The 27,573-nt window shown below is 38.3% G+C and overlaps 1 protein-coding gene across 1 annotated transcript in view; it reads left to right on the top strand.

Moving 5' to 3' along the window:
- The window catches only part of TMC1 (transmembrane channel like 1), a 124,726-nt gene extending 107,387 nt beyond the window's left edge, over positions 1–17,339 (top strand). Inside the window, exons 17-23 of the mRNA XM_051643289.1 lie at positions 412–540; positions 6,575–6,642; positions 9,198–9,437; positions 11,950–12,075; positions 13,720–13,798; positions 13,895–14,030; positions 14,987–17,339. Coding sequence (XP_051499249.1) covers positions 412–540; positions 6,575–6,642; positions 9,198–9,437; positions 11,950–12,075; positions 13,720–13,798; positions 13,895–14,030; positions 14,987–15,252 — 1,044 coding nt within the window. The 3' untranslated portion in view covers positions 15,253–17,339. The remainder of the gene's footprint in view (positions 1–411; positions 541–6,574; positions 6,643–9,197; positions 9,438–11,949; positions 12,076–13,719; positions 13,799–13,894; positions 14,031–14,986) is intronic.
- Positions 17,340–27,573: the final 10,234 nt, after the last annotated feature.

Here is a 27,573-nt window from a genome sequence, read left to right as displayed (position 1 = left end):
AAGAATAGAGGATCATCATTAGAATTTTCTTCTTTCTCCTCCATATTCACTAGGAGTTGGTGCTCCTTGAGAAATCAATCTTCCCAAAGTCAAAGGGATCAAAAGCAGTTTAAGGTATCAGCTCAGATTTATCTTACAGCAGCAATCTTCACTGTAAGCCTTTCCCAGTTTGATCTTACCCTGGAATTCTTATCTGATAACATGACCACAAACTAGAGCAAAGGACACCTCTAGCAAAAAAGAGGCAGTTTTCTGCTGACATTTTTCAAAATTGGTGAATGTAGAGGAGGATCACAGTTTTCTGATGTCAAAGCAGGATAAGCAAAATTAGGGATCAAGTCCACTGTTTCATTATTAATGTAATTATTAATTGATGAAATATATTCTTAAAATAAAATGTTGCTTTAACAGGAATTTGTGCGGCTGACAGTCTCTGACACGATGACAACATACATCACAATTCTAATTGGTGATTTCTTGAGAGCTGTCTTTGTTAGATTTTTCAATTACTGCTGGTGCTGGGACTTGGAGTATGGATTTGTAAGTATCTTATTTGCTATTTTAAGTCAGATCTTTGTCAGATTATCACTTCAAATTTTTGTAGTAAATTGCATTTCCTTTTCAATCCTACAGAATTAAAAGCTGGCTAGGCATATCACCTCCAAAATCCCTGAATGGCAATCTGCTCTTTTTTATCAGAATTTGCTTATGTCTTAATATTTCTTCAGATTTAATATTATTCTTCAGACTTCAGTAGCTTTAGGAATTTTTTGTTGTTGTTGTTGTTGTTTACATTTGATTGTGTAAAAAAACTGGGTGTACATTTCTAATCTGAAGACTTATCCTCTGTTACATGGAGTATAAGCTCATTGATTCCTATGAGATTTCAGGTAGGGTCTTCTAGCATCCAGAGGCGTCCAGTGTATGCACAGAAAAATACGAGAGAACCTGTTCTAGAAATCTTATTATAGATATTTTTTGCTAGAATTATTTAGCTTAAGTAAAGTTAGAAAGTGTCATAACATAAATGGGTGTAGAACTCTTCACTTAGGAGCTGAGACTTTCACTCTTTTATACAAAAATGAGCCAGGTTTAATTAATCATCTAGGATGCTTACAATCTAAAGTCTGATGTTTCTTTTTCACTTCTTAAGTAGTAGTGAGGATACTGGCAGCTTGTTCTAGTGCTGTCACCCTCACAGTAAAGAAGTTTTTCCTCATATTTAAATGGAACTTCTGATGTTCCAACTTGTGCCCATTGCCCCTCACCCTGTCACTGGGAATTCTGAAAAGTCTGTCTCAATCCTCCTTGCACCCACCCTTTAGATACTTATAGGCATTAATAAGGTCTACCCTCAGTCTTCTCTTCTCCAAGCTAAAGAGACCCAGCTCTCCCAGCCTTTCCTCATCAGAGAGATGCTCCAATCACCCAGTCATCTTTGTTGCTCTCTGCTGGACTCTCACTAGTAGTTCCCTGTCTCTCTTGAACTGGGGAGCCCAGAACCGGATGGAGAATTCCAGATGTGGCCTCATCAGGACAGAGCAGAAGGGGAGAATGACCTCACTCGACCTACTGGCCATACACTTCCTTATGCACCCCAGGATTCCATTTGACTTCTTGGTGGCAAGGGCTCATTGCTGGCTTGTGGATAATTTACCAGGACTTTCAGATCCTTTTCCTCAGAATTGCTTTCCAGTAGGTCTACCCCTAACCTTTATTGGTGCATGACGTTCTGCCTCCTCAGGTGCAGGACCCTACAATTCCTCTTGTTGAGCCTCATTAGGTTCCTCTCTGCCCAGCTCTCCAGCCTGTCCAAGTCATGCTGGATGGCAGCACAGCCCTCTGGAGTGTCACCGTTCCTCACAGTTCGGTGTCATCAGTGAACTTCTTGCTCTGTCCCCTCATCCAGATCATTGATGAATATGCTGAACAAGACCAGACTGCGTATTGACCCCTGGGGGAAACCACCAGTTACATACAGGCCTCCAGCTCGATCCTGCTTCATTGATCACAATCCTCTGACTTCTGTCACACATCCAGCTCTCCATTCACCTCACTGTCCACTCACCTAGCCCACACTTCCTGAATTTCTAATGAGGATGTTACAGGAAACAGTGTCAAAAGCCTTGGTGAAGTCAAGGTAGGTAACATTCACTGCTCCTCCTCATCTAGCCAGCCAGTTACAATGTCATAGAAGGCAAGCAGATCAGTCAAGCATGATTTACTCTTGGTAAATTCATGTTCACCATTTCCAATAGCATCCTGTTCTTCAGCATGCTTAGAGATGACATCCAGAATGAGTTGCTACATCATCTTCCCAGGGACAGAGGTGAGATTAACAGGCCTGTAGTTCCCTGGGTCCTTCTTCTTGCCCTCTTTGAAGACTGTAGTGATATTGGCCTTCCTCCAGTTCTCAGACACCTCTCCTGCTCTCTGTAACCATTCAAAGATGACAGAGAGTGGCCCAGAAATAACATATATGTAAAAATTTCTTCTTTTACTAAAAGCATCAATTTAGGAAATTATAGTTTTTCAGAGAAAGATCAAGTTTTGGTGGCTTCTATTGAAATAATGCTTTTCCGGTACAGCAATCTCATTGTTATTGGCTGGCTCCTATGAAGTTTCAGCCTTTACAGCAAGGTTTAGATTTCTTCCTGCTAATTCTATGGTGTGTGTCAAATAGGCCTGGTATGTGGCTGGAGACAAAGGCTACCAACCGGATAGGTTGTGGACAAACAAGCTAAAATACTTGCAATATGAGTATCACATGCAAGAATCTGAACACAGTATGGGCAAAGAACCAGAAAACTTGTGGAACCATGTGTTTTCATGTACTGAAATTGCATCTGCAGCTTCCTTTTATTTTTGGATGTTCCACAGCCATTGCAATAGCTAAGGGCGGATGTGGGGAAGACATGAATCATTGTAATTGGTGTTACACCAGACAGGAAGTAGCTGAGATAGAATTTTTTCCAAAGATGTTGAAATGATAGGCTGTACTTTATCCCTTTCAGAATATCCATGATTAATGAAATAGCTTGAATGAGTGCAAGCCTGAAAGACATTCTGAAGATTGTTAGACAGACTCTTTATCTAGGATGACTGGCCTTCCATTTGGGCTTCCTGAAGCCTCTTCTGTCTTGCTTTGTACTCTTGAATCAGCTGGTTTTTATGCAAGAATTTTTGTTCGATGACTTCTCCGGACACAGGTCCCTAGTTCTCTTTCTCGCGACTTTGGTTATCCAGAGTAGCTGGATAGATGTATTTTTTTTGGAAATGACTGCAGTCTCCTGTTGTTGGGAACCACACAGTGAACTGTAGGACAGCTTGTTTTGAACTGGGAGTGCCAGTTGTCAATTGAAGATGCATACATTCATCCATAAACACCTATACTTCATTTTTGCTCATGTTTTTTTGTTACACAGAATCACAGAATCTTAGGGATTGGAAGGGACCTCGAAAGATCATCAAGTCCAACCCCCCTGCCAGAGCAGGATCACCTAGAGCACATCACACAGGAACGTGTCCAGGCGGGTTTTGAATGTCTCCAGTGAAGGAGACTCCACAACCTCTCTGGGCAGCCTGTTCCAGTGCTCTGGCACTCTCACAGTGTGAGAAGAGGTTTTTCTGATGTTTACGTGGAACTTCCTATGTTCCAATTTTCACCCACTGCCCTAGTCCTATCACTAGACATCACTGTAAAAAGCCTGGCTCCATCCTCCTGACACTTGCCATTCGCGTATTTGTGAACATTGGTGAGGTCGCCCCTCAGTCTCTTCTTCTCCAAGCTAAGGAGACCCAGCTCCCTCAGCCTTTCCTCATAAGGGAGATGTTCCACTCAGTAATCATCTTTGTGACTCTGCACTGGAGTCTTTCAAGCAACTCCCTGTCCTTCTTGATCTGCGGGGCCCAGAACTGGACACAATATTCCAGATGCAGCCTCACCAAGGCAGAATAGAGGGAGAGGAGAACCTCCCTTGAGCTATTTACCACACCCTTTCTAATACACCCCAGGATGTCATTGGCCTTCTTGGCTACAAGGGCACACTGCTGGCTCATGGTCATCCTCCTGTCCACCAGGACCCCCAGGTCCCTTTCTCCTACACTGCTCTCCAGCAGGTCGGCCCCCAACCTGTACTGGTACATGGGGTTGTTCTTCCCCAGATGCAAGACTCTACACTTGCCCTTGTTGAATTTCATTAAGTTTCTCCCTTCCCAGCTCTCCAGCCTGTCTAGGTCTTACTGAATGGCAGCACAGCTCTCTGGTGTGTCAGCCACATCTCCCAGTTTAGTGTCATCAGCAAACTTGCTGAGATTACACTCTGTTCCCTCATCCAGGTCGTTCATGAAAATATTGAACAGTACCAGTCCCAGTACCGATCGCTGAGGGACTCCACTAGTCACAGACCTCCAACTAGATTATGTCCCATTGACCACAACTCTCTGACTTCTTCCTTTCAACTGCTTCATGATCCACCTCACTACCGGATCATCAAGAGCACATTTCCTCAGTTCATCTACAAGGATGCTGTGGTAGACAGTGTCAAATGCTTTACTGAAATCAAGATAAACCACATCTACCACCCTACCATCATCAATCCACCTAGTTACTTCCTCATAGAAGGCTACTGCCAGGGATGCTAATGGAATTTAACACAGTAATTCAATCAATAGAACAGGGCCTATAAAGGAGTTTTAATTAAGGATCTGGACTAAAGAGCACAGAAACCATCTTTCATTCATCTACATGCAGAGTAAAGAACATAAAGAGAGACAATAAGCAGTGAGAGTGAACCTCAAAGCCCACACACAATTGCTTCAACATCATCAAGAGAAGTTGTGGTATGTGTATCCAGCAGTGAGGGGACTTCTTATCTCCATGGTATTTATCTTTGTTCTCAAAGTGTTAACAACACATCTACTGACAGGGGATGCTGAAACCAAGTTGTTATTGCCATTTTTATTTGACAGTATTTAAGAATGGTTATAATGATCTTTTCCACTATAGTCCTCATGTTCAATAAGCTGCTTGCAACAACAGCCAAGTGTGTAAGTGTAAACTGGAAATAATTGAATTTCTGGAAATATCTTAGCTTAAAATCTTACTTGGAAAGTAGCTCTACCTGTGTCTCTGTGGTTAGTAGCCATGATTTACCTTTTATCCATTAATTTTTAGGCTTTTTTATACCCCAAGTGTTCTACAACCAAAACATCCTTTGGCAAGGGATTCCAGGAATTAACTTGCATGTTTTGTGGAAAAACACTTTCTTTTGTTTGTTTAAAATTAAACATAAAATTATTTTATTTGTTAATGTTAGCGACTATGTTATGAAGAGTAGTTACACACTATTTGGTACTGTGTGATGCTGTTTATCTGTCACATATGATATTCTATCCCTCTATTCAGCTCTCCTCCTTAGTCAACTGCTTTCCACTTTGAATACTACTAATCTATTAAATCTTTCATTGTGTTGAAGAAAACTCATAAATGCATGCAACACAAATATAGCAGTTTGTTGTAAACATATGCAAACCACAAAGAAAGTGTGTATGAGCTCTAAATATTCCAACAGTATAACATACTGTATAATAGTGTAACATAGTACAATTACAAATTGTGACTTTACTTAGTGATCTTACTAGCACAGTTTTGTCTTGGTTCAGCCATAAGGGAATAGTTATTTTTGTATCTCATGCCCTTTCCTCCCTCTGTTAGTCATCCATGTAATTAGCATCTAGAAGGTACACATTTAATGAACTTTTTGTCCACCCAGTATGTTGAACGATATGCAAGTCACCAACTGTGGTGTAGCAAAGTTCTTTTATTAAAAAGCTGATTAAATAAAATTTCACAATGCAAAATCATAAGAATAACATGCTTAAATCAGATATTTAGGTATAAAACAAAAATTTACAACCATGATTTCTTACTAGAAAGTTTCTTTCCGATGCACATGCACCCAAACTGTTATGGATGTATGTATTTCAATTGTTGCTCAAATGTGATGTATTCAATGTTTGCAGATGGAAGTGTTTATCAGTTAGAGACTGAGTCAGATGAATAGTTTAGAGCTATAAGACAAAATAATTATTTTATTACAATATTCATGTGTCTATACTGGAAACAAAGGTTTATTATACAGTCCTTGCTTCAGCAGACAAAGTGATAATGAAACCCTATGGCTGAATCTTGAATTAAAAATCTAGTGTTATAGTTCAAACAGGAATTAAATCATAGCAACCTCATGGCTTGCATTTTATTGGTATTAGATGACCACCACTAGCCACTTCAGTGGGAAAATTATGATTTTTTGTTTTAAAATGTACTCAGTAGCCATAACTATTTTCAATTCTCCATCCTCTGAACAAATTGCAACATATTTTTCAGCAAAATAGAGCCAGCTGAATTAAAATCTGCCTGATGGCCATGATTCACTGATAAGATGCAGCAACAGGCCTTACAACACTATGTCAGTATGCTGCTGCTGTTGGAATGGACAGTTTTAATCTACTGTAAATCATCATAAAATTCTTTGTGCAAACCTAATGAAAGCATCTGTATGATTTCTTTCAGCCATCATATTCTGAGTTCGATATAAGTGGAAACGTGCTGGGATTGATCTTTAACCAGGGCATGATCTGGTAGGTGTGGCAAAGCATGTTGCATTTGCAGGACTGCGGGTTTTAGCTGTACCCGAGAAAGATTTTTCTGAAGTGCTGATCCCAATCCATCACTTTAGTCTGATGGAAGTGTAATGCAATATATATCAAACTGCAGTACACTGAAATAAGTGGGACCACTTCAAAAGTAGTTCTGGGCTAAGGTTATAGGGAGACATGCAACACAGTTTTACAATGAGATGGTAAGATCAACCACTAAAAAGCTGTGCAGATGGTTCATCTTTTCTGTTGAATGCCTGCTTGCTAGAGCAAGCACTTGGACTGTGGTGTTTTGCTTTGAATATCAGCTTTTCAAAATAGCTTTTCTCACATATCCTATGAAGAAAGGCCTTTAAACAAATCTATGTACGCTTATCTGTGCAGGCATGTGAATGTATATAAAATTTTACTGCTGCAGTATTAGTCCTAAGCTCTAGAGAACAAGTCTATGTTTCATCCTGTTTTTGGACTTTACATAAGTGGTAAAGAACACCAGAGTTGTAGAGCTCTCATGCAAGATTCTCAGTCTTCCTCAGGAACTGTTCTCCTCAAGCACTGATGGTTTGTCAAAGTTAGCTCTTGATAAGGTCTAATTTTTCACCATTCATATGAATTTGCTGATCAGATTTTTGCTTGTTGAAAGCCCTCACTTCTGTAAAGCCCAAAGATTGTGTCATGAGAATGTCAAAGAAATGCTGCAGAAATATGGCAAAGAAAGAGGCTGCAAATATTCTGCAGCCCTTGCAAACGAACCCTGCTGGGGGAATGCACTGATGGCCCTGACAGCAGCAACATGATCTAACTCTGAAAGTGGCTATCTTGCTGGGGATGACCATGGTACCACCTATGGCCTCTTAGGGGCAGCATGCCATATGAGTAGGGCTGGAAGGAGTCCAGCTCTGCTGCTGGCACGTGAGGCACCCAGATTGTGATCTGTGCTTTAGAGACACAGGTTAGCTTGCAACTGGTATGTTGCTATCTGCCTTCAGATTGGCAACACTTCTCAGTCTCAACATTATGAAGCTGCAGCATAAATTCTGCTTGCAATTTTATACACAACTGATGGCACTTATTCTTTCCACTGCTGTAATTAACACTCTGGAATATAGTCTGGAAATCATTATTTATTTGAAAGACATTGAGGACTGGGTGAGCAGGTTGACTCTCTAATAAAACTTCTTTATACCTATCATTTTTATACTTCATTATATGTACGGATTCTGCTCTTTGAATCTGCCATACCCCAATTTGCACATTCTGGCACAGAAATCATGGCTTGTGCTTTTGTGGTGCTATTTAGATACAGCATCCTTCTGCTTACTGCTTTTTGCAGAGTTGAGACCACATTTGCATGCTAATTGATTTTGGCAGGACTAAGGAAGGCATTAGAACTGTAACATTTTTCAAAATAATGTCTGATGATTTAACCTAAAGCAAATACATCAGAAGACTAAAAAAAGATTTACTGAATGATAATAAACATACACTGCCAAAACCTTGTTTACCATTAGTACATACACAGGATAAATTGGTTTTGCTTCTATCTGAGCTTTACAAACTCTATTGCACATGCTTGTGCTCATCTGAAATAGCATAAAAATACTGAGATGCAGATGGTGAGCTGCTGCTGTCACAGAGCTAGAAAGGGAACAAGAGGCATGTAGGAGAGAATTTATTTTTGTGTACGAAGGAGACCATGTGGTCAGGAAAACTGTCTTTTCTTCCTCTGTATTTTCACAAAGCAAGTGGGATGCAAATAATTTTCAAGTCCTCTCTGTAAAACAGTTCTTCTACCATAAAACAAATGTTATACATTTGTTATATACAATACATATAATATTATTATAGGAGCCCTAAGTTACACAGTTTGGAACTTGTTGAAACTGAAGAGTATTTTACAAGTGATTTTTGTGAAGGTAAGGAACAGGGCCATGAAGTGCTCTCTCCCTTCAACTGCAGACTAGCAAGCCCTCATCTTTTAATTGAGGTTATATGACAAGCAGAAGGAGAGATATTAATACAAGTCTATCATAATATTTCTGTACATGGAAGTTGTTTTTTTTTTTACCATGTAGATCTATTTCCTATTTTATAAGTGGAAAAGCATCAAAGATACTTCTTGAAATGGTTCTAGTATATTAAGAAAACTAAGAAAGAGTAAACTAGATTAATTTGGTGATACTTACCCTTAGGGCTATCCTTTCCATACAACACAAGTGAGATGCTACTTTAACTAAAGGGGCAAAAAAAGTGGATGATGTTTCACCAGGTGATAATTGCAGAGAAAGAGGGCTTTTCAACTTTGAAATAAAAAGTTCCTGTGGAGAATTATCTGAGTATAACACCAATTCTTCTTAAAGTAATGCTGAAGAGACAAGACCACTAAAAAAAAAAAAAAATATCATTTTTTGAGCTTGCTTTCTATGTACACAGTGTGTGGGGCTGCAAAGCACATTGATACAGGGAATGGGTAGCATATTTAGGAAGGCTGAAGTACTAAATAAATGTAGTTATTCTTTTCTTGTCTACTTTTCTAGGATGGGATCTTTTTATGCTCCGTGTCTCCCAGCGATCAATGTGTTCCGTCTCCACACTTCCATGTACCTGCAGTGCTGGGCAGTGATGTGCTGCAATGTCCCCCAAGAGAGGGTCTTCAAGGCTTCCAGATCCAATAACTTCTACATGGCCATGCTGCTTTTCATTCTCTTTCTCTCCACTCTGCCTGCTGTGTATACCATTGTCTCCATCCCACCATCTTTTGACTGTGGTCCTTTCAGGTTATTTTTTTGCATTTTACATCCATCTTTTGTTATTGATGTAATGAAATGCCTCATCACATCACAGTGAATGACCCAGTATTGAAAAAAAGCTTCTATAGTAAGTGTTGGCACGTTCTAGACTGAGTGTTTAATTGTGTTACCTTTCTCACTGGGGATAATTTCTGAAGCTGGAATCAAACTAATTCTTTAAGAAAGTTTTAGCTGAAGTGTAGAAAAGAAAATCTACTTTTTCAGTCAGTTGTTATGTAAAAAAATTGTCATTACTGCAGTAATTAACCCAGAAATTATTTTAAAAGAGAAGAGCAGTGACCTGATACACATCAGAAGAAGCATGGTCAGCAGGTCAAAGGAGGTGATTCTCCCCCTCTATTCTACATTTAGATTAGACATTAGGAGGAAATTCTTCACTATGAGCATGGTGAGACACTGGAATGGGTTGTCCAGAGTACCTGTGTATGCCCTCTCCCTTTAAGTGTTCAAGGCCAGGTTGGACAGAGCTCTTAGCAACTCCATCTAGTGGAAGATGTCCCTGCCAATGCAGGGGGATTTGATCTAGATGATCTTTAATGTACCTTCCAATCCAAACCGTTCTATGATTCTATGCCCTCTGGTCTGCTGGCTTCAGAGTGATGGCTCTCTCGAAGTGTCTACATACATCCTGTAGGAGAGGCATAGCAGAAACTCTGGTGTGGTGCAGTGATGGCTGTGACTCCCTTCGCTGACACATTATTTCAAGCATCTCTGTTTCCACTGTGAAACTCAATCTGTTTCTGAAGTCTGCACGTCCTCCATGTTCATTCGTTCCTTCTGAAAGCTCTGGCTTGCCCTGTGTGTGCAAATATGTGCCTTATACTTAGGATAGTTTAGATGTTACTACACTATCTGTGCACACTACTAGAAAAATCCAGAACCATTTTAATAATTTTACTTTCCAGACAGTATGACATACAACAGTCACAATTACATGATGACAGTCAATATTTGAAATGAAAATATTTAAAAGACTTTAGTCTTAGGTTTTGAACAAAGTATTAGTAAGGTAAGGTAGGAGAATAGGAAAAGGCTGATTCTAGTGAAAGGTTTTAATAATACATTACTATTGTGAGTAAAATGACATCTGCATAATCCCCAGTGCACTTTGTAAAGGAGCAGAAGTCTTGCCACATAAAATTTGTCCAAAGGTAAAACATCTGGGAATTGTTTCTAGCCACCTGCAATAGTCACAGCCACCTAAGAGTGAGAATGACGTGACGTGTCAAGTTTTCCATTGAGACAGAAAATCTCTCCAATTTATGGAAGAAACAGCAACAAAGCCAGTGATGCCAAGTAAGATTTTTTTTATTTGTCATAGCAAACAAAGTACAGAGGAAGACATCTTGAGTCAGATCTGATTAGCTGCAGTTGTTGAATTGGCTATTACTCTGAAATGGTAAGATAATTCTTCAAAATGAGAAAGAAAATAGTGCCTGCAACCTTTTCTCTGTCAAACCTACAGATACTTTGTTCTTCATGAAAATATGGGAACCTCAATGTAACTTTTAATGAAGGAAGGTTTGAAACTAATGAATATTCTTTCAACACGGGTATAGGTAATGCTACTATTGAGCAGCCAGTGGAAAAATATTGATAGTGTACGGCTCTATGTTAACAAAAAGAAACCATTTCCTTAACAAAACAAGCAGGAAGGGACTTTTGGAACATCTATTGCAATAATTCTGTAAGAAAAACCATGTCAATGGTCTAAAGAAAAAAAAATTCCTAGATAAGCTGGCCATAGGACAATTATGCATGAAAATTATTACATCACAGTAAAAACATAAAAAAACCCTCCTAAAACACAGACACTAACTTTTATAGCACTGGTACACAGCAAAGAGAAAAGACAATTTGGCAGAATAGAAATGAATTGCAAGCAGACTGTTTTTTGCTTATTGACCATAAAAAGACGGGATTTGAATTTTTTGCAAGCACTTCATAGAGCACAAATTGCACTTCACTCTTTGGTTAGTGGTATAGAGTTCAGAAGTTAGTACATTGATTCTGTGAGAAATAATCTTGGTGGTTACTGCAGGCAAAATCTATTAACACAATGAAAATACTTGCATGTAAATACATATAAATACATATAAATATATAAATAAAATAAAAGTATGCATAAATATAATATAAATAATAATGTATATTTTTCTATATAATTATATATAATTTTACATTTAATTATTACATAATTATATATAACATACAATGAAATAACAAATATAATACATAAATGATATATTTACATATATATTTGTATTAAATATATTTAAATATATATTTATATGTAAGTGTATAAATATGTATTTTAAACAACGTTCCTTTCAGAGTATTGAGTGTTAAATATTGTTAACATACACTTTATTGTCCTTTTCTCAGGTTTGATGGGATGTGACTAACTTATATGTTCTTACTACTGAACTGACATTACCATATTTGCATGTGATACATTGTCAACCTTTCTATTTAACAGTGGGAAGACTAGAATGTTTGAAGTAATATCAGAAACTCTGGAGCATGATTTCCCGTCCTGGTTTGGGAAAGTATTTGGCTATGCCTCTAACCCTGGACTCGTCCTACCTTTTATATTGCTGATGGTGTAAGTATAGACTATTAACTCAAAGTATGTCTAATCTAAGGTATATTGAGTTTCTTTCATTCTGAACTGTCACTGCTTGAATATTGAATTAAACACAGTACTGATTGCCCTGTGGTGAAGAACTTGAAGAGTTAATGAGCTTTTTATTTTATCCTAATTAAAGTGCATTTGCACAAAGGGTATTAATATATCTTTTTTTGTTCAGTGTCTTTTTGTTGTTGTTTTTGTTGCTTGTCAAAAATGTCATTCCTGCAATAGTGGCAAAGCTATTAAGATGCAAAAGCCTCTAGGGTATCTGAACTGCTGTGACTTTTATTGGCTTGTCCAGGAGGCAGAACAGCACATCCAATAGGAACTTGGCTAACATGAAGTTGTTATTTCTCAGTAACCTGCAGTGCATCTGATCTTCAGTGCCTTTGCCTTTCCTTTACAAACAATGTACTGTATGCTAACGAGACAGGAGTGTGAGACAGGGTGTTGGAGACTTCATGAAACAGGGCTAATTGAGATTTTTTTTAAGTCAGTTCCTGGCAATGAACCCCAGAATAATGTTTCTCAGAAACTGTGTTGAATCCTGCTCTATAAAGGCATTTTAAACTGCTGTATACATGTTTAGGATTCCTAAGCATACTGCTGAACTAAAAGTTAATTCTTTGTAGATATCAGCTTGGATTTAACACTGCCAATAAATATAGAGAAGATTACAGAAAATGATAGAAATTGAAGAAGGTTTTTACATGAGCAGATGAAATTCTGAGATGAAATCTTGCCAAGGTTCCTTAACATCATATTCTATTTTAACCTTTGGCTAGAAAAACAAAGAATTCAGACTTTCCTCTGAAATATGTGGTCAGCTGCTACTGATTTTTTTTTTTTTTTCCAGCATCATTCCTTTCTTGGAATGGTCCAAGGCAAAGACACTACAAATTAAGAAAGAAAAAATAGAGGGAAAATACAAGGCATAATCAGAAAAAGCAGAGATAACAGCATATGTAGATGAGTTATTTACTGCTTGCATCAATTGAAGTCTTAATATCAGAGTTTCTCTAATTAAATCAGGATGGTGAGAAATACTGATTTCACAGAGTTACCACAAAAGTGATACAATACACTGAAAAAAGAAAATTACCGTATGCAGTTATGTTTTTGTTTAGTAGAATAAGGAGATCATTACTTAAAATCGAAATGGAAAGCTATTATTTTGGCTGTTTTCATGGCACCACTTGAGTTTGCCTATTGCATTAGTTCAAAAGCTCTTGTAAGTACAACTTCCTCATTTTTAAGGTGCGTCATACCAGTTAATTAAGTTGTATAAGTTATTCTTTAGAACACGCTTCATAGTGAAGCATAACTTTTTTGAACATCTTCCTTAAATACTGTAAGATTGAATATAGACTATTAATAGACAGCATAATTTATTTTAGCTTTTTATTTTCCCCTTGAAATAACAGAACCTTCTTCCTTACATAATGTAAGGAAGCACATTTTTCATTGTAAAATACTATTACTGATTAGGCATAATAAATGAGGAAAAGGTACAGATTTTGTATTAGTACAACAGTAGTTCCTGTTATAGGAAATTTCTAAGGGTCTTTATATTTAAATTTTTACCTAACAAGAAATATTATTTTTCTTTAAATATAGCCTGAGTATTTATTATCTCAATGCTACATCCAAATCGTACAAGGAATCTAACTTGGAACTGAAGAAGAAGCTACAAAGTGTAAGGAACAGAGAATTATTGATTTTTGGTTTTACAAAATATTGGAGAAGCTGTTCAGGTCACTGAAAGATGCCCTCTTTCTCTCCCCGTCATTAGCAAGCAGAAGAAAATAAAAGAAGAAATAAACAAAGGGCACAAAAGTCAAATGAACAAGAGGAAAATCCATTTGAGACAGAAGCATCGCAGCCAAAGGAAAAAGGAGCCAAGCAAGATGAATCCACACCAAACCAAAGTAAGGACTGTTTTGATCTCCTCAGGATAAGGAATTAATGTATGCCTAACCATAGTCTTCCTCATTGTCTTGTCTGCTTCTTTTGCCATAATCTCCTGAAAGATATTTACAACACTGAATCACAAGTAATCTCTAGTCTATATTTCTTTCTTTGGCTTATTTAAGAAATACTGTAACATGATTTTACACCAGGTGACACTGAAGTGAAAAAAAACTATAATGGAGCTATAACGAATTGCAAGATCTCAGCCCTGCAAAAAAACCCCAAACACTTAAACCCTGGTTGGAATGTTAGTGATTCATCCCTCTTACCTATCACAAACCAGTCAGGTCCAAAGCTTGCATCCTCCTATCTTAATTTTTTGATCCAAGACTGCTCAGGACAGCACTTGTCCTCTGTGCCAGGTTCAGCAGGAGAAGGTATATGGGAACATATTAAGGTAGAAATTGTTATCAAAAAGCCTAGCATGGTCAGGCAGGTTTCAATCTGTCTTGTAGGATTTTGCAGGCTGTTTCCTTTCCCCTGGACACAGCTTGAGTTTGCCCATCATCCATGCAAACAGCCAGTACAGATTCAAGGCTATTAGAGAAACTGATATTAGAGATATCTGTCTTTGTAAGAAACCTGTACAAGGCATATCGGCAACTTCAAAACCTGCCTGCTTAACTTTGAAATTTCCACCTGCATTATCATTTAGAGATGATATCTAGTTGCATCTAGCTACCTGGGAAGAAGACCTAATTTTCCTCCATTGGGGCCTTGCAGAAAGGATTGGAGGGAAAAGGGGATGCAAAAATCTTAAAGGTGGATTACCCCAGATTTCAGGATGTTGGCAAGGGAGGGCCCAGACTTTACACCACACTCTGGAGCTGACAGGTGGTTGCAGGATTTCATTCACAGGGAATGTCTGGTTTATATGTTCATTTTTTAATTCTGTTCTCCAAACACATTTCAGACAAGAAAGGACAGAATGGTAAGGAGGAAAAGAAGACAGGCCAGCCTCAAGAAACCAGCTCCTCTCAGGCACTCCAGCATCCAGGTCCTGCCCTGAATGGCCACTATCCCCCACAAAGCAGAGGAGGAAACCTTCCTCCCCCCTCCATAGCTGTGACGAGGCCACCGGGGCCCAGAGGTTATGGAGGACCAGGCTATGCACCCGGAAATCCACGCTTCCCGGGGCCACAACCAGGAGTTCCCAGGGGCCCTCCCAACTACAGATAAAGTGCCTCAGGCACATTGTGATCTGATGAAGGTTGCCGATGGACAGAAGAATGGTCCTAACCCCACATACACTCCTGCAAGTGCAAAACCCTGCTGTGTGCATTGTAAATCTTCAAGTGCATAGAAGTTACCCACGGGCTTCAGTTTTTGCAGGATGGGAGGCTTAGGAAAAAACCCCACTGCATATGTCTTATTGCATTTAGAAGCATTGCAAAAATGAGTTACCTGTGTCAATAGGTTACTAAACTTAGGGATATTTATCAGAAGATTATTATTAGAAGAATGAAAAACATTTTGCATTCAGTTGATTATTTTCTTAGAAGCTTGAAATTGTGTCCATAACATCTTTTCCTGTTTCTTAGAAGCACAGTAAACTGCAAACACAGCTTTGTATAAACTCTGTGAGAGTCAGTTCTATTTATACACTGTATATTGCTCATTTTCTGCAGATCAGATATGCTTCCCCAAAAATTTCAGATTGTACATGGGAAAATTAGGATATTTTCAAAAGCTGGATGTTTCCCTCTAAAGTATTTGTGAAAGTACTACAAAGGTAAAAGAAAAGCAATATTCTGCCTATTGCTATGAAGAAAATTTAACTTACTGTTGTGGAAGCCCCATCCCTGGAGGTGTTCAAGACCAGGTTGGATGGGGCTCTGAGCAACCTGATCTAGTGGAAGATATCCCTGCCCATGCAGGGGGTTGGAACTAGATTATTTTTAATGTCCCTTCCAACTCAAACCATTCTGTGTTTCTATGATTATAGCACTGTTTTTAGCAAATAATGTTTTTATCATGTTCTGAAAGATTAAAATTAAAAAAAAAAAAAAAGGTGAAGAAATGTCTCCTGTGCAGAAAAACATATTTGAAAAACAAAGGTAAGACAGTTATGCAATAATTTCCTCCAAATATTCACCAGGATTGTTATGCCACAGAGACACTTATTATTGCATAAGAATATGTGCTGTATAATCTGCTCTGTGGGTTTATGATTGTATACTTGTACTGCCCTCTTTACAGTCCATGGTGGAACAGGCTCTTAGTCTGATAGGTCTTGTGGAAATACAGGATACATGCAAGACCATAAGTGAGCTCATGTTGATTATTCTACTGAGACAGCTTTATATTTATGTTCTGATTCTATTTCCTAGTCCAGAATTTGGGCTTTGGTAATTATTTTAAGGGTCACAAGATTAATTACAACAAAATTAGTCAACTGACTGTCTTCTAAAAAATAAATGCAGTTCCACTGGGGGCCTTCAGTATCATACAAGTCCATTTTGTACAGTTGAAAAACAGTAACTCTATCTCAGTATTTCACAAGTCTGTGATATCACAAAACAACTTCCATATAATGAAACTGTGGAACATATTGAAAAAACCTTACAAACCCCCCCAACATATTATCCCCATAAAACATTATTATCCAGATTCAATTTCCAGCTCAAATAAACCCAGGGAAAGTTCACTTTATGCTTGTTCACTTTATGCTTGACTCTTGTACTGCCTCCATAAGTGTCTACTATGACCTTGAGATAACATATTACGTCAATCAGACCTTTAGTGAGCACCAGCACGGCTGTTCTGTATGTAAACACCAAGCACTGACAACAAAATAAAGAAATAAGTGTATTGCAATAACTACAAAGGAGAGTCTTTTCTAGCAAACAGACTGGAAATGCATTGTTACTTAGGGAAAGGACAAATGGGTTAGGACTGGATCCCAAGACATGTCTGCTTCTGGAGTGCAGCAAGTTTGTAATTTAAGTTAGAGGAAGTACAACTAAGTGCAATGTGAGCGATTTCATCTTCCTCAGATAAGATTTCTGATTTGTGGACTTCAGACACATGGAAAAAGTACAGTAATTCCAACTGTCTTAATTTGAAATCTTCTAACATGATTAATTTTTAAACTGCATATGTTGTTAGTGCAGGAACTTAGAAGGTTGCCAGTCATCTTACTGAACTAGGCATGGGCTCCAGGGTTTTAGGGCTTTCTTGCTTTTGAGACAAACTTCTTCCTACAAGCTGATATTGGTCTGTCATCAGACACTGATTTGCATGGAGGTTTTAGTTCACTGTTTGTTAACATTTCATAGTAAGAAAATGCTGATTATTACTTAGGAAAAAGTAAATTTTTTTATATATATAAAATAGATGAAGAAACTCATTTTAAGACGCCTTATGGCTTGGGGATACATGTAAGTTTTTCAAAGTGTGTTGGAATAAATTTGAGCTGTAAACTGATTTTGATGCTGTCTCATTCCTGAAAATCTAGAAGTAGGTTTATGCTACATACACAGATCTTAATAAGAATTCCATGTTCTTTGAGGAGTGAGAATTTTCTGTGGATTTGAGAAGCTTTCTCATTACCAGCAGGCTTAGTATATCCTTCTGTGGAATTGCTTTACATCATGAATGAGAGAGACAAGCAAGGAATCCACCAGCTGAAATTATTATGAGGAATTTCTGTTAGATCTATAGGCTGTATTGATTTTCAACAATAAATGGGTTCTCAGAATGCAGCTGTATATGCAGAGATGAGCATGTAATAGCCAACATGAATAACAAGACTAGATATACCTGTGATCAGCATCAGACTGACCAAAAATGAAGTATTTATTCTTATTCTTTGGTACTTCTAAGTAAAGGTCTTTCATCACTGTGTTTCATGAAGCTGTGCTTTCATTGCATCCTGGTCTAGTTCTTCTGTTTAGTTGCCTGACATCTTATTCATGCATAACATCCATCTGTTCCTGTGTAATCTACTGTAGGTGATCCTGCTATCGCAGGGGGATTGGACTAGATGATCTTCAGACTTCAGAGTTCTTCCAGCTTCTGCCATTCTGTGGCTCTATGATTCTGTGAACAAGGAAATATTTTAGTACCCTACTTTAAAAAAAAACAACCCACAATAAAACACAAAATGCTCGCTGGTAAATTAGGTGAAGTTTTTATCTATGCTGAATCCCTTGTGTAATTTTTCAGTCCTCTGTGGAAAACCATGCTGTTAAACTCATTCTGGCTACAGATGAACTCCGCACCATCTTCTTTGTCCTTTATTGAAAAATGAGGTTATTTGAGTTCAGTATAAGCTTTATGCTGCATGAATTCCTTGAAATCACTAAATGACCGAAAAAAACCCCCAAAAAAACGGGTAAAGGTATGATGACACAAGCAATATTCCTTTACATCCCATAGAAAAGATTGTGATAACCCAAGGACCATTCATGCACAGTGTTTATAAAAAAACTATGAAAATTAGTATTTCCCTAAGTTAGGAATGACCTTCAGGTTGGGACTGAAGGTTCTGCATAGCCAACTCTACTTTACCTGCTTTTTACACTTTCTAAAGACTGGACTACTAAAATGTCTGTGTCTGAGCTGCATAACTAATGTTACCTACCCACTTACATGCATTTCAGATCAGCTACTGTCTCTAATGCATTCATGAGGCTGCTTATCACCCGGTAATTGGGAAGGAGCATTTACCATCGAGGTCAGTGGTTACATTATGGCAGGGGGACCTAACTATCGCATAGTTTGGAGATATAAAACACATAAGCACTCAGTGCATATCCTGTGAGTGTGAGGAAAATGCTGCAGCTCTCATTGCCCTGGTGCAGGGAGGCTGTGGTAGTCCACAGAGTCACTGCTACACTCCTTTGGTGAATCAGCTACCATGGGGAGGAACATTCACTTTTTATTTGTTTGCCTGGTGGGTGGAAATAAAGTGTTTCCAGGTTGTTTTATCTAAGGAAATTGCAGGATGGAAGGGTGAAATTCCATGTCAGTCCAGCTGTGGGTCAGCCTGCTGGCTTCTTCCTGAGAGGCATAGTGCTGCGGGGTTTGCAAGCCACACAGGACACTCACAGAGCTTCCTCTGACAGGTAAGGGATGCTGCCGTGCAGCACTGAGGTGGGAAACTCATCTCCTTTGGCCACAGCTGTGTGCAAACTAGCTCTGTCTCACATGGCTGATTCAAGCAGTGATGCTAAAACTGTGTATAAGGGAAAGGAGATCAGGACACATGGTAATGGTTTGTGAGATTGAAATGCCATCATGGCTGCTAGCCAGTTACTCACTGAAATATTTCCTTGGGTGAAACTGGACTGTGTGAAACTGCAGGGCTTTGGCTGCTGCAGTCACTGCTTTGGAAGGGAGGAGGGGGTCTGACGAGGGGTGCCACATCTTGTGCCCAGCCAGTTGTTCTTTCTTCGACTCAGCAAAGGAAAAAGTCAGAGCCTTGCCCCACTGCTTTTCTGTCCCCTTTTGGTTTAACTTCTTTCACTCAGTACCATGAGCAAGAAGCTGTGTCTCCATGGCCATACTCTATCACATGCAGCCACCAAATCCTATGCCACCAAATCCTATGTACAGCTCCTATATGCATTCAGTACATGACAGGAGGCTTTTTTCCCAAAAGAGCAAAGTTATTCAGAGGATTCACATATGTCTGTTAACAAAAGGCACAAGACCAAGATATTTTTATGACTGTAAGTTTTTGTCCTACTGTCTAAAACAGATCCTGCTGACAGCTTCCAAATAGAAATGTTACTATGGTTAAGGTCCTAATGTACTACTAGTATCATCTTTGGGTATAAATATTCTCAGTATATATTTGCTTGTATCTACATGATTAGAAGATTTTAGCTTAAAGAGCTGAAAAATGTTTCATGTTAATAATAATTAAGTGTAGGAAGAAAAAACAGCTCCCTATATGTCTGGGAGGGAACATTTGTTCTACCTGAATATACTGACCTGCACTACAGGTGTCTGATTAGTTTATCCTGCTTAGCAAGAAAATCTAAGGAAAGGAGCCTGTGTTCTGTGTCACAACCTTGTTTTTTTTTCTTTCAGGTGTAACATCTCAGCTGCAGTTCACAGTTACAGGAAGCTGTGAACCACATCTGCTGAAGTGTTAGCAAAATAATAAAAAAGGAGTACTTCACACTTTATCTGAGCCTTCTTTTTGTTGTCCTTAATATTTTGTAGGAAGATGTTTTGTGTATTTGTACATACAACTCTATGCAGTTAACGTCACAGTTCTGTATATCTTGAAATAGCAGAAGAAAGGAGAATTTAAAAACCTTGCTGATTTTCTGCTTCTTAGAATATTCTTAGAATATGTGCACTGCTATCATACATGAATGAGGTTTGCAGTAAATTACGTTTATTGCTTAACATTTGACTCTTTTGTCTGTGTCCTTGCCAGGTCCTCCCTGCTGTGGTGAGAGATTTTAGTACTTCAATCTGTAATTCATTGCAAAGAACTTCCTAAAAAAATTGAACCTGAAGACTTTTTTCCTCTCTTTCTTTGAATTAGATGAGAAGAAAAAAATTCCAATCACAATAACAATTATAACCCATTATCTCAAAATACTGGAGCAGGAAACAAAAAAAATATATTGGAGATACTTAAATGGCATAATTCTTAAAGCAAATAGTTCACAATTAACATAAATTCTATTAATGAAAAATATTAATTTAAAATTTCAAACTTTCTGACTACAAAACTACCTGTGCTTACCTCAAGTGACTGACTTCACAAACTAAAAGCTATATTTATGAAATGAGCTAGCCAAGAGAGAGGCATATGGCTAAGAGACCATTAATGCCATTAATTTGCATCTCTGAGAAGGGACGAGTCTTGTTTTTTCCACTAGAAAAAGCCTTATAAAAGAGGTGTAAAAATTAATAGAAGTATGAGAAAAAGTGTTATATAGTAATCGCGGGGCAAAAAAATATTTCAGAGGTTTTCAGAGTACGAAGGCCAAATCTTCAGCAAAACACCAATAACCACCAGTGAGATTATACCAATCTAAAATGTATAAAGTAACAGTTTGTCCTCATGATTTGTCCATACAAAGCATGATTTCACTGTAACACACATGGGATTAATTTATTGCCAGCTGAATTTAAATCTGATAGTTAAAAACCTTTACCTTTTTTTCCTTCCTTTTGTTTGCAAGATGGATGAAACAAATGTATTCTGGGTTTTTTTCAAGAGTACTTCTCCCCTCCCCTTCACTCCCCCCTACTAGTAAACTGAACATCTAGCTTAGTGAGCACTTAACCATTAGTTTCACATCAATATGTCTTATCAGATATGACTTAATCTATTACTTGAATGCATAATAAGAAATGGTTTAAAAACATACAGTAAAGTAAAAAGCACCATTTTTCTTTCCTTCCCCGATGCTTAAGAAAAAAAAAATATGTACATGTGCTTTGGTCTTTTCTCCAGCAGAGGTCATAGCAACATAAGATACTTCGCGTCCACGCGAGCAACTGCAGTAGCAAAGTTGACAGAACTAAGGCTGCTGGTAGTTTCAGATCAACTGAAAATTTGTGGGAATGCCAGAAGTTTGCTGACACAATGTTTGCTTTAAATGTGTAATCATTGCAGAGCATGACTAACAATGTGTGAGCAGCCAGGCCAGTGCTTCTCCTTTTCTGTCCAAGGGTCTCTGTGGTGAATGGATTTCCTAGTGCAGGACTCCAGTTTCAAATCTCTGATACCAGACTTGTCCCTGTGTCTTTTCCCTTCAGGAAATGCCGATGAGGCAGCCTGCTCTCTAGATGGCACTGTCTTCTTTTCTTCTGTTTCATGTGCAACAAAACATCTTTGTGCCAGAGACTGAGCCAGAATGACTGGAGAGCCTAGTGATTATAGGGGTCATTTCCTGCAAATGCAGGAAGCTGGCCTCTAGTCTCTGCGATGTGTAGCCATTTTGTAAATGTCATTTCTATAAAATTCTTAACATGCCCACTCGGATACTGAGAGCTCAGGGCACCTCCTGGAAATGATAATGGACAGTAGAATGCCTTCCAGTTAGACTCCAGCCCTGAGCAGGGTAACTTTTAAGTTGTTTTGCCAGTCTTCCAGGAGTTCACAGTTGTGTTCTAGGAGGGATGTCAATGCAAATTTAATAAAAAAAAAAAGAAAAAAAAAGGAAAAAAAAAAAAAAAAGACAAAACAGAAGAAAAGAAATTAACTCAATTGTACTGTAGTTCTACACATAATATATATGGGCTTGTAGCATAAAAAATATGGTTTTCTGTCAGGCAGATAATAGAATAAAGAATATGTAAATCCTATGTTAAATTCAGATCCTTCCTGGCTCTGCAGTAGCTATATCATTGTCCATTCATATGTTCCTTGCCTCACTGACAGATGAGGTGAGTTAAAGCGATGTTGTGCCATCAGCTTCCTGAGGTTAGGAACCTTTTTTTTTTTAATGTATAAATCCTTCGCAGGTATTATTTTGACAGGTTATTTTTTTCTCTGTGAGCTTGTATATTGTCTCCCTTCTCAGAAAAGGTTCTTAATTTACTTTCTATCTTTGCTCCTGATTATTTTTTCAAGCTTTAATTTTTAAGCTGATAGAGGTTTTGGGAAATAAAATCTTTTCCACATTATTCACTGGAGTCCCTCTGCCTTCATCTGATTGTTATGAACAAGATTTCACCTTGGCATTATGGATTTTGCTAGGTGGTTGTAGTCCATGTGCACACATACACTGCCACTTGCACTCAGAGTTTTGTGCATCAGTAGTTTAGAGCAGCAAGTTTTCTCACACAGAGCACAATGGCTAAAAAGTAAACAGATATTTTCTGTTTAATCATGTAGTGTCTTATTTATACAATAAGAATTTTAGTTTTAAATATTTAACTTGTTTCTGGATTCACTCAAATTATGTGCTGTTTTTTCTGTCCTCACATTTGTTACACATTTCCCTGAATGAATACTATTATTAAAAATCTCACTCTCAGAAAAATTTATGCTATGCAATTTTCAAGAGAAAGATCAGATTTAAATATGTCTATTTGGTTTGTTTAAAAATTAAAGAGCTAAAATGCATCTTCAGATAAAGCATGATTTTGGAAGTTAAAGCAGTAATGGCAAAAAAGTAAAGCATCAGAACACACTGAATATCTGATTTTTCTATTCAGAGCACAGCAATGCTCAGAGAAAATGTTTGCCTGAATCTCAAGGATATCTGGAGCTGTCCAAATGAATGCTAGTGACAGCTGACACCCCTAGAAATCTTCAGTTTAAAACGTCTCAGTGGATGGGACCGAAATGTTCGTATAGGCTATAGACTGTTCAGGCTTCTCTCTGTCTTCAAGTCAGTCCCAGCATGGACAGTGCTGAGTGCTTGATTAAAAGCTCAAAAATTGTGTCAGTCTCCGATAGATCTGATGGTTAGGGAAAGTTTCACTCTGTTAGGATTTGATCACTTCAGCACACAGATACCTTCTCCCCTACAGCTCTTCCTGTGACATGAAGGAACTTCTAACAAGCTGTGAATCTCTTCTTCCTCGATGCATTAGTGACATTAAAATCACACAAAAATCCAAGTCAAGCTGAGTCACCCTACTGTCATCCCAGGCAGCTGCTTATGTGCTAGGGAAGTTAGGCACAGAAGGAGTCAGGGAAACTGCTATGACCTTGAATCTGGACAGGTCAGTTTGGTGTGAAGGAGAAAGCATATGTATGTTTCTTCCTGCCTGCCAGTGCATCAAAGTTTTAAATATGCATAATCTTCTTGTATAAAATGAAGCTATTTCATGTTCTGTTCTTGTAAATACATCCCATAATAAAATACCTTACATGTAAACTCATATTTGTATGCCCGTTGCACAGGGCTATTCCTTAATATTTTTGTAAGCAAAATATTTACAGAAAAAAAAGTAAGAATGAAGCAAGTAAGAAGTAAACGTATAACAAATGCATCTCATTAAAAAAATGAGTGCTATATTGATGGGTGATTAGTGATTAGTCAACTGTCTAATAGGCACTGTGCTTAGTAATACCTGCTGTTTGTCCATAATAAGAGCTCTAAAATATGTGTTAATGTGCTTATGCATGGGACATATTTATAGTCCGAGTATAATGTTCATGTGATGCATTTGTTTCTTCACACTCAGATAAAGTCTTTCTTGGTTCTTAAATATAGTTAGTTTTGGACAGTGTTGCTTGTTCTCACTTGGTTCACTCAGTTAGCTCTCAGACATCCTTCTCTTCCAAGGTCAATGAAACTCTAATCTTGCTCAAATTTTGCCAGTCTTGTTCTTGATGTCACCACACAGTGTGCTCCTTGGTCCTAAGCATGGTCCCTCTGTGTAATAAGGATCTTTATTCAGAATAAATGTAGAATCCATATTACTGGAGTCGTAAACCTGCAAGAAGCTCATAGGTAAGGCCTTCACACCTTGTATCATTTGGCAAGGCATGATGATACAAAGGAATCTGTTTCCAGAGCTACATTTGTGATGAATGAGTCTGTCATAGACAGGAATGAAAAGTCTTGCAGGTCGCTAAAAGCATCACCAAAAAAGATATCAGAAAGAGGTGACTTTAATACCGATCTATGAAAGTGTGACTTAACAGATTTTGATGGCAGATTTCCCTTACACTTTCCCAGGAGGTGTGCTGGATCTTCTCATCTCCAGGAGGGTTGCCTGCCAGAGAGATTAATTCTTGAGAATTAAGACCCAGCCAGGGACACCCAGCTGCTGCCAGGCAAGGGTGAGAAATACTAACTCCTTCACCACCTTTATTAGCATACTTAATGTTAAGTAATTTTCCTCATTAAATTTTAAGATTTTAGGATCTTTCAAAATTTATAATTAATGTTCTAAGTATAAAACTTGATAATAGGTAAGGTGCTAATATTTTAATAGTTAATCTTTATTATTTGATCTAGCTACAAGTAGTAAAATTTATTGTTAAAATACCTTTTGCATTCAAACGTCAACTCCTGTTCCAATTTCCCCACAATTTAACTGTGCTTGTGTCTTCTACTTTAAGGATTGAAGACCCCAGTGCTATATGCAATAATTCTTGATCTGTGCATATACATCTCATCTGTTATCTTGTTCTGTTAGGGACACACCCCCAAGTCCTTTTCCTTGGGACTGATTCTCCCTCCTGCCTGTTTTTGTGCCTCGGGTTGCATAGACTTCCACTTGGCCTTGTTGAACTTCATGAGGTTGGCATTGTTCCACCTCTTCAGCCTGTCAAGGTTCCTCTGGATGGCATCCCTTCCCTCTAGGGTGTCAATCACACCACACAGTTATTGTAGTCAACAAGCTTGCTGAGGATACACTCAATCCCACTGTCCTGTCTCCAACAAAGCTTTTAAACAGCACTGGTCCCAGTACTGACCCTTGAGGAACACCAGTTATCACTTGCCTCCATTTGGACACTGAACCATTGACTGCAACTCTCTGCATGCAGCTATCAAGCCAATTACTTATCCACCAAATGGTCCATTAGTCAAATCCATGTCTTCTCAGTTTGCAGACCAGGATGTTGTATGAGACAGTGTCAAATGATTTGCACAAATCCAGGTAGATGACGTCACTTGCTCTTCCACTCTCCACCGTCTCTGTAGCCCCATCATAGGAGGCCACCAAATTGGTAAGGCATGATTTTCCCTTAGTGAAGTCCTGTTGACTATCACCAATCACTTCCATGTACCTTAGCAGATTTTCCAGGAGGATCTGTTCCACAATCCTGTCAGGCACAGAGGTGAAACTGACCTGTCTGTAGTTACCTGGGTCTTCCTTTTTCCCTTTTTTAAAAAATAGAGGCTACGTGATTTTTTTTCCAGTTACCATAGAATCATAGAATCATAGTACTATTCAGGTTGGAAAAGACCTTTGGGATCACTGAGTCCAACCATCATCCCTGTTCTACAAAGTTCTCCCCTAAACCATATCCACCAACACCACATGCAAATGACCCTTAAACACATTCCAGGAACTGTCAGAAACCTCACCAGACCTCCGTGACCTCTCAGATATGATGGTCAGAGGCTTAGCAACTGCATCCATCAGCTCCCTCAACACCAGTGGATGGACCCTATCAGGTCACACAGACTTATGCAACTTCAGGTTCTTCAGATGGTCACAAACCTATTCTTCTACAGTGGAGAGTGCTTCATTCTCCCAGTCCCTGCTTTCACCTGCTGTGGCCTTTCCAATGAGGCTGGAGCACTTGCCAGAGAAGACTAGTGCAAAGAAGTAATTGAGAACCCCAGCCTTCTCAATATCCTGTGTAGCTAGGTGTTAATTATGGGTCTGGTGTGATTTGAAATATCAGTAAATTAAGATTGATTGACACTATGATATCAAATAACAAAAATGGATTTTATTATATTCTAGCAATACTTAATAATAATAAACAGTTTTTTATAATCAAATACAGAGGTTCAATTAAAGTTCTAAGTTTCTCAACTAAATTGTGCATGCACACACAGATATAGATGCTAATCTATGTTAAGATGTTAATTTTGGTACCTGAAGATCCTAAAAATGCATGACAAAAAATTATAATGAAATATACCATTTATTCACCCATGAGATCAAATTATAGTAAATAATATAATTAGATCTTTTGCTGTATATATGAGAAGTATCGGACTACTTATTCTTTTCCATCAGACAGACCAAATTCTTTTGTGTGACACAAGTAGCAACTTGGTGCCACCCTGGAGAGCTTCAAAGGGCCTCCCTTTCTGGACCAATATTTATAAGGTCTCAAGATTATTTACTTTGGTCAATATTTTTCCATAAGGCCCATGATTTGAATTAGATAATCTTTGCCAAATTTCAAAGTGGGCTTCTGATCAGTACAGGAGGGTTCTCAGGTATGTTTAGCAAACAACAGAGTCTGGCTACAGTTAGGGAGTGACTGATTGCCCTAAGTCATGATATTTTCACTACAACTAGAAGGTACCCAATTATTTCAACTCGCTGCTCCAGCAGGCAAGGTCATAAAGAACTGGGTTATCTCAGTCTACTGCACTTGATTTTGAAAAAACAACGGTATTTCACCCACCACCCTTGTAATTAAAGCAAGAAACATGTTGACTGTTGTTGATGTGAATGTGGTGTCTGCACCATCCCAGGATCATGCTACATTATCAAAGCTTCTTGCTAGTCCATGAAAGAGGTACTGGTGGCTAAGAGATTTTGCAATGCTGTCAGTGATGGTGTCCAGTTGTAGTGATTTGTTTAATAACTTGAAATGCTTGTCAGAATTTGTCAAATCACTCTTTATGTCCAGACCCATCTTGGACTAAGGTGTATTGAACATTTGCAATTGTCAAGCTATTAGTTATAATCTCATGGTCCACAAGGAACTATAAGCAATTTGAGGATATAAAATAATAAAACAGACACTCTCCTTGTTGCTGTCTCTTCTAGCTTTCTTGCCTCTCAATAACCCTCAGTATGAACAATTTTTCTTGAAAGAATTATCTACTTCTATTCTGCTGCCATCAAGGACAACATTATTGTGTTTAGGTT

This window comes from Apus apus, chromosome Z, assembly GCF_020740795.1.
Source record: "Apus apus isolate bApuApu2 chromosome Z, bApuApu2.pri.cur, whole genome shotgun sequence".
Classification (NCBI taxonomy): domain Eukaryota; kingdom Metazoa; phylum Chordata; class Aves; order Apodiformes; family Apodidae; genus Apus; species Apus apus.
The sequence above is the reverse complement of the archived record's forward strand: the minus strand, read 5'-3'. Positions and strand labels throughout refer to the sequence as shown.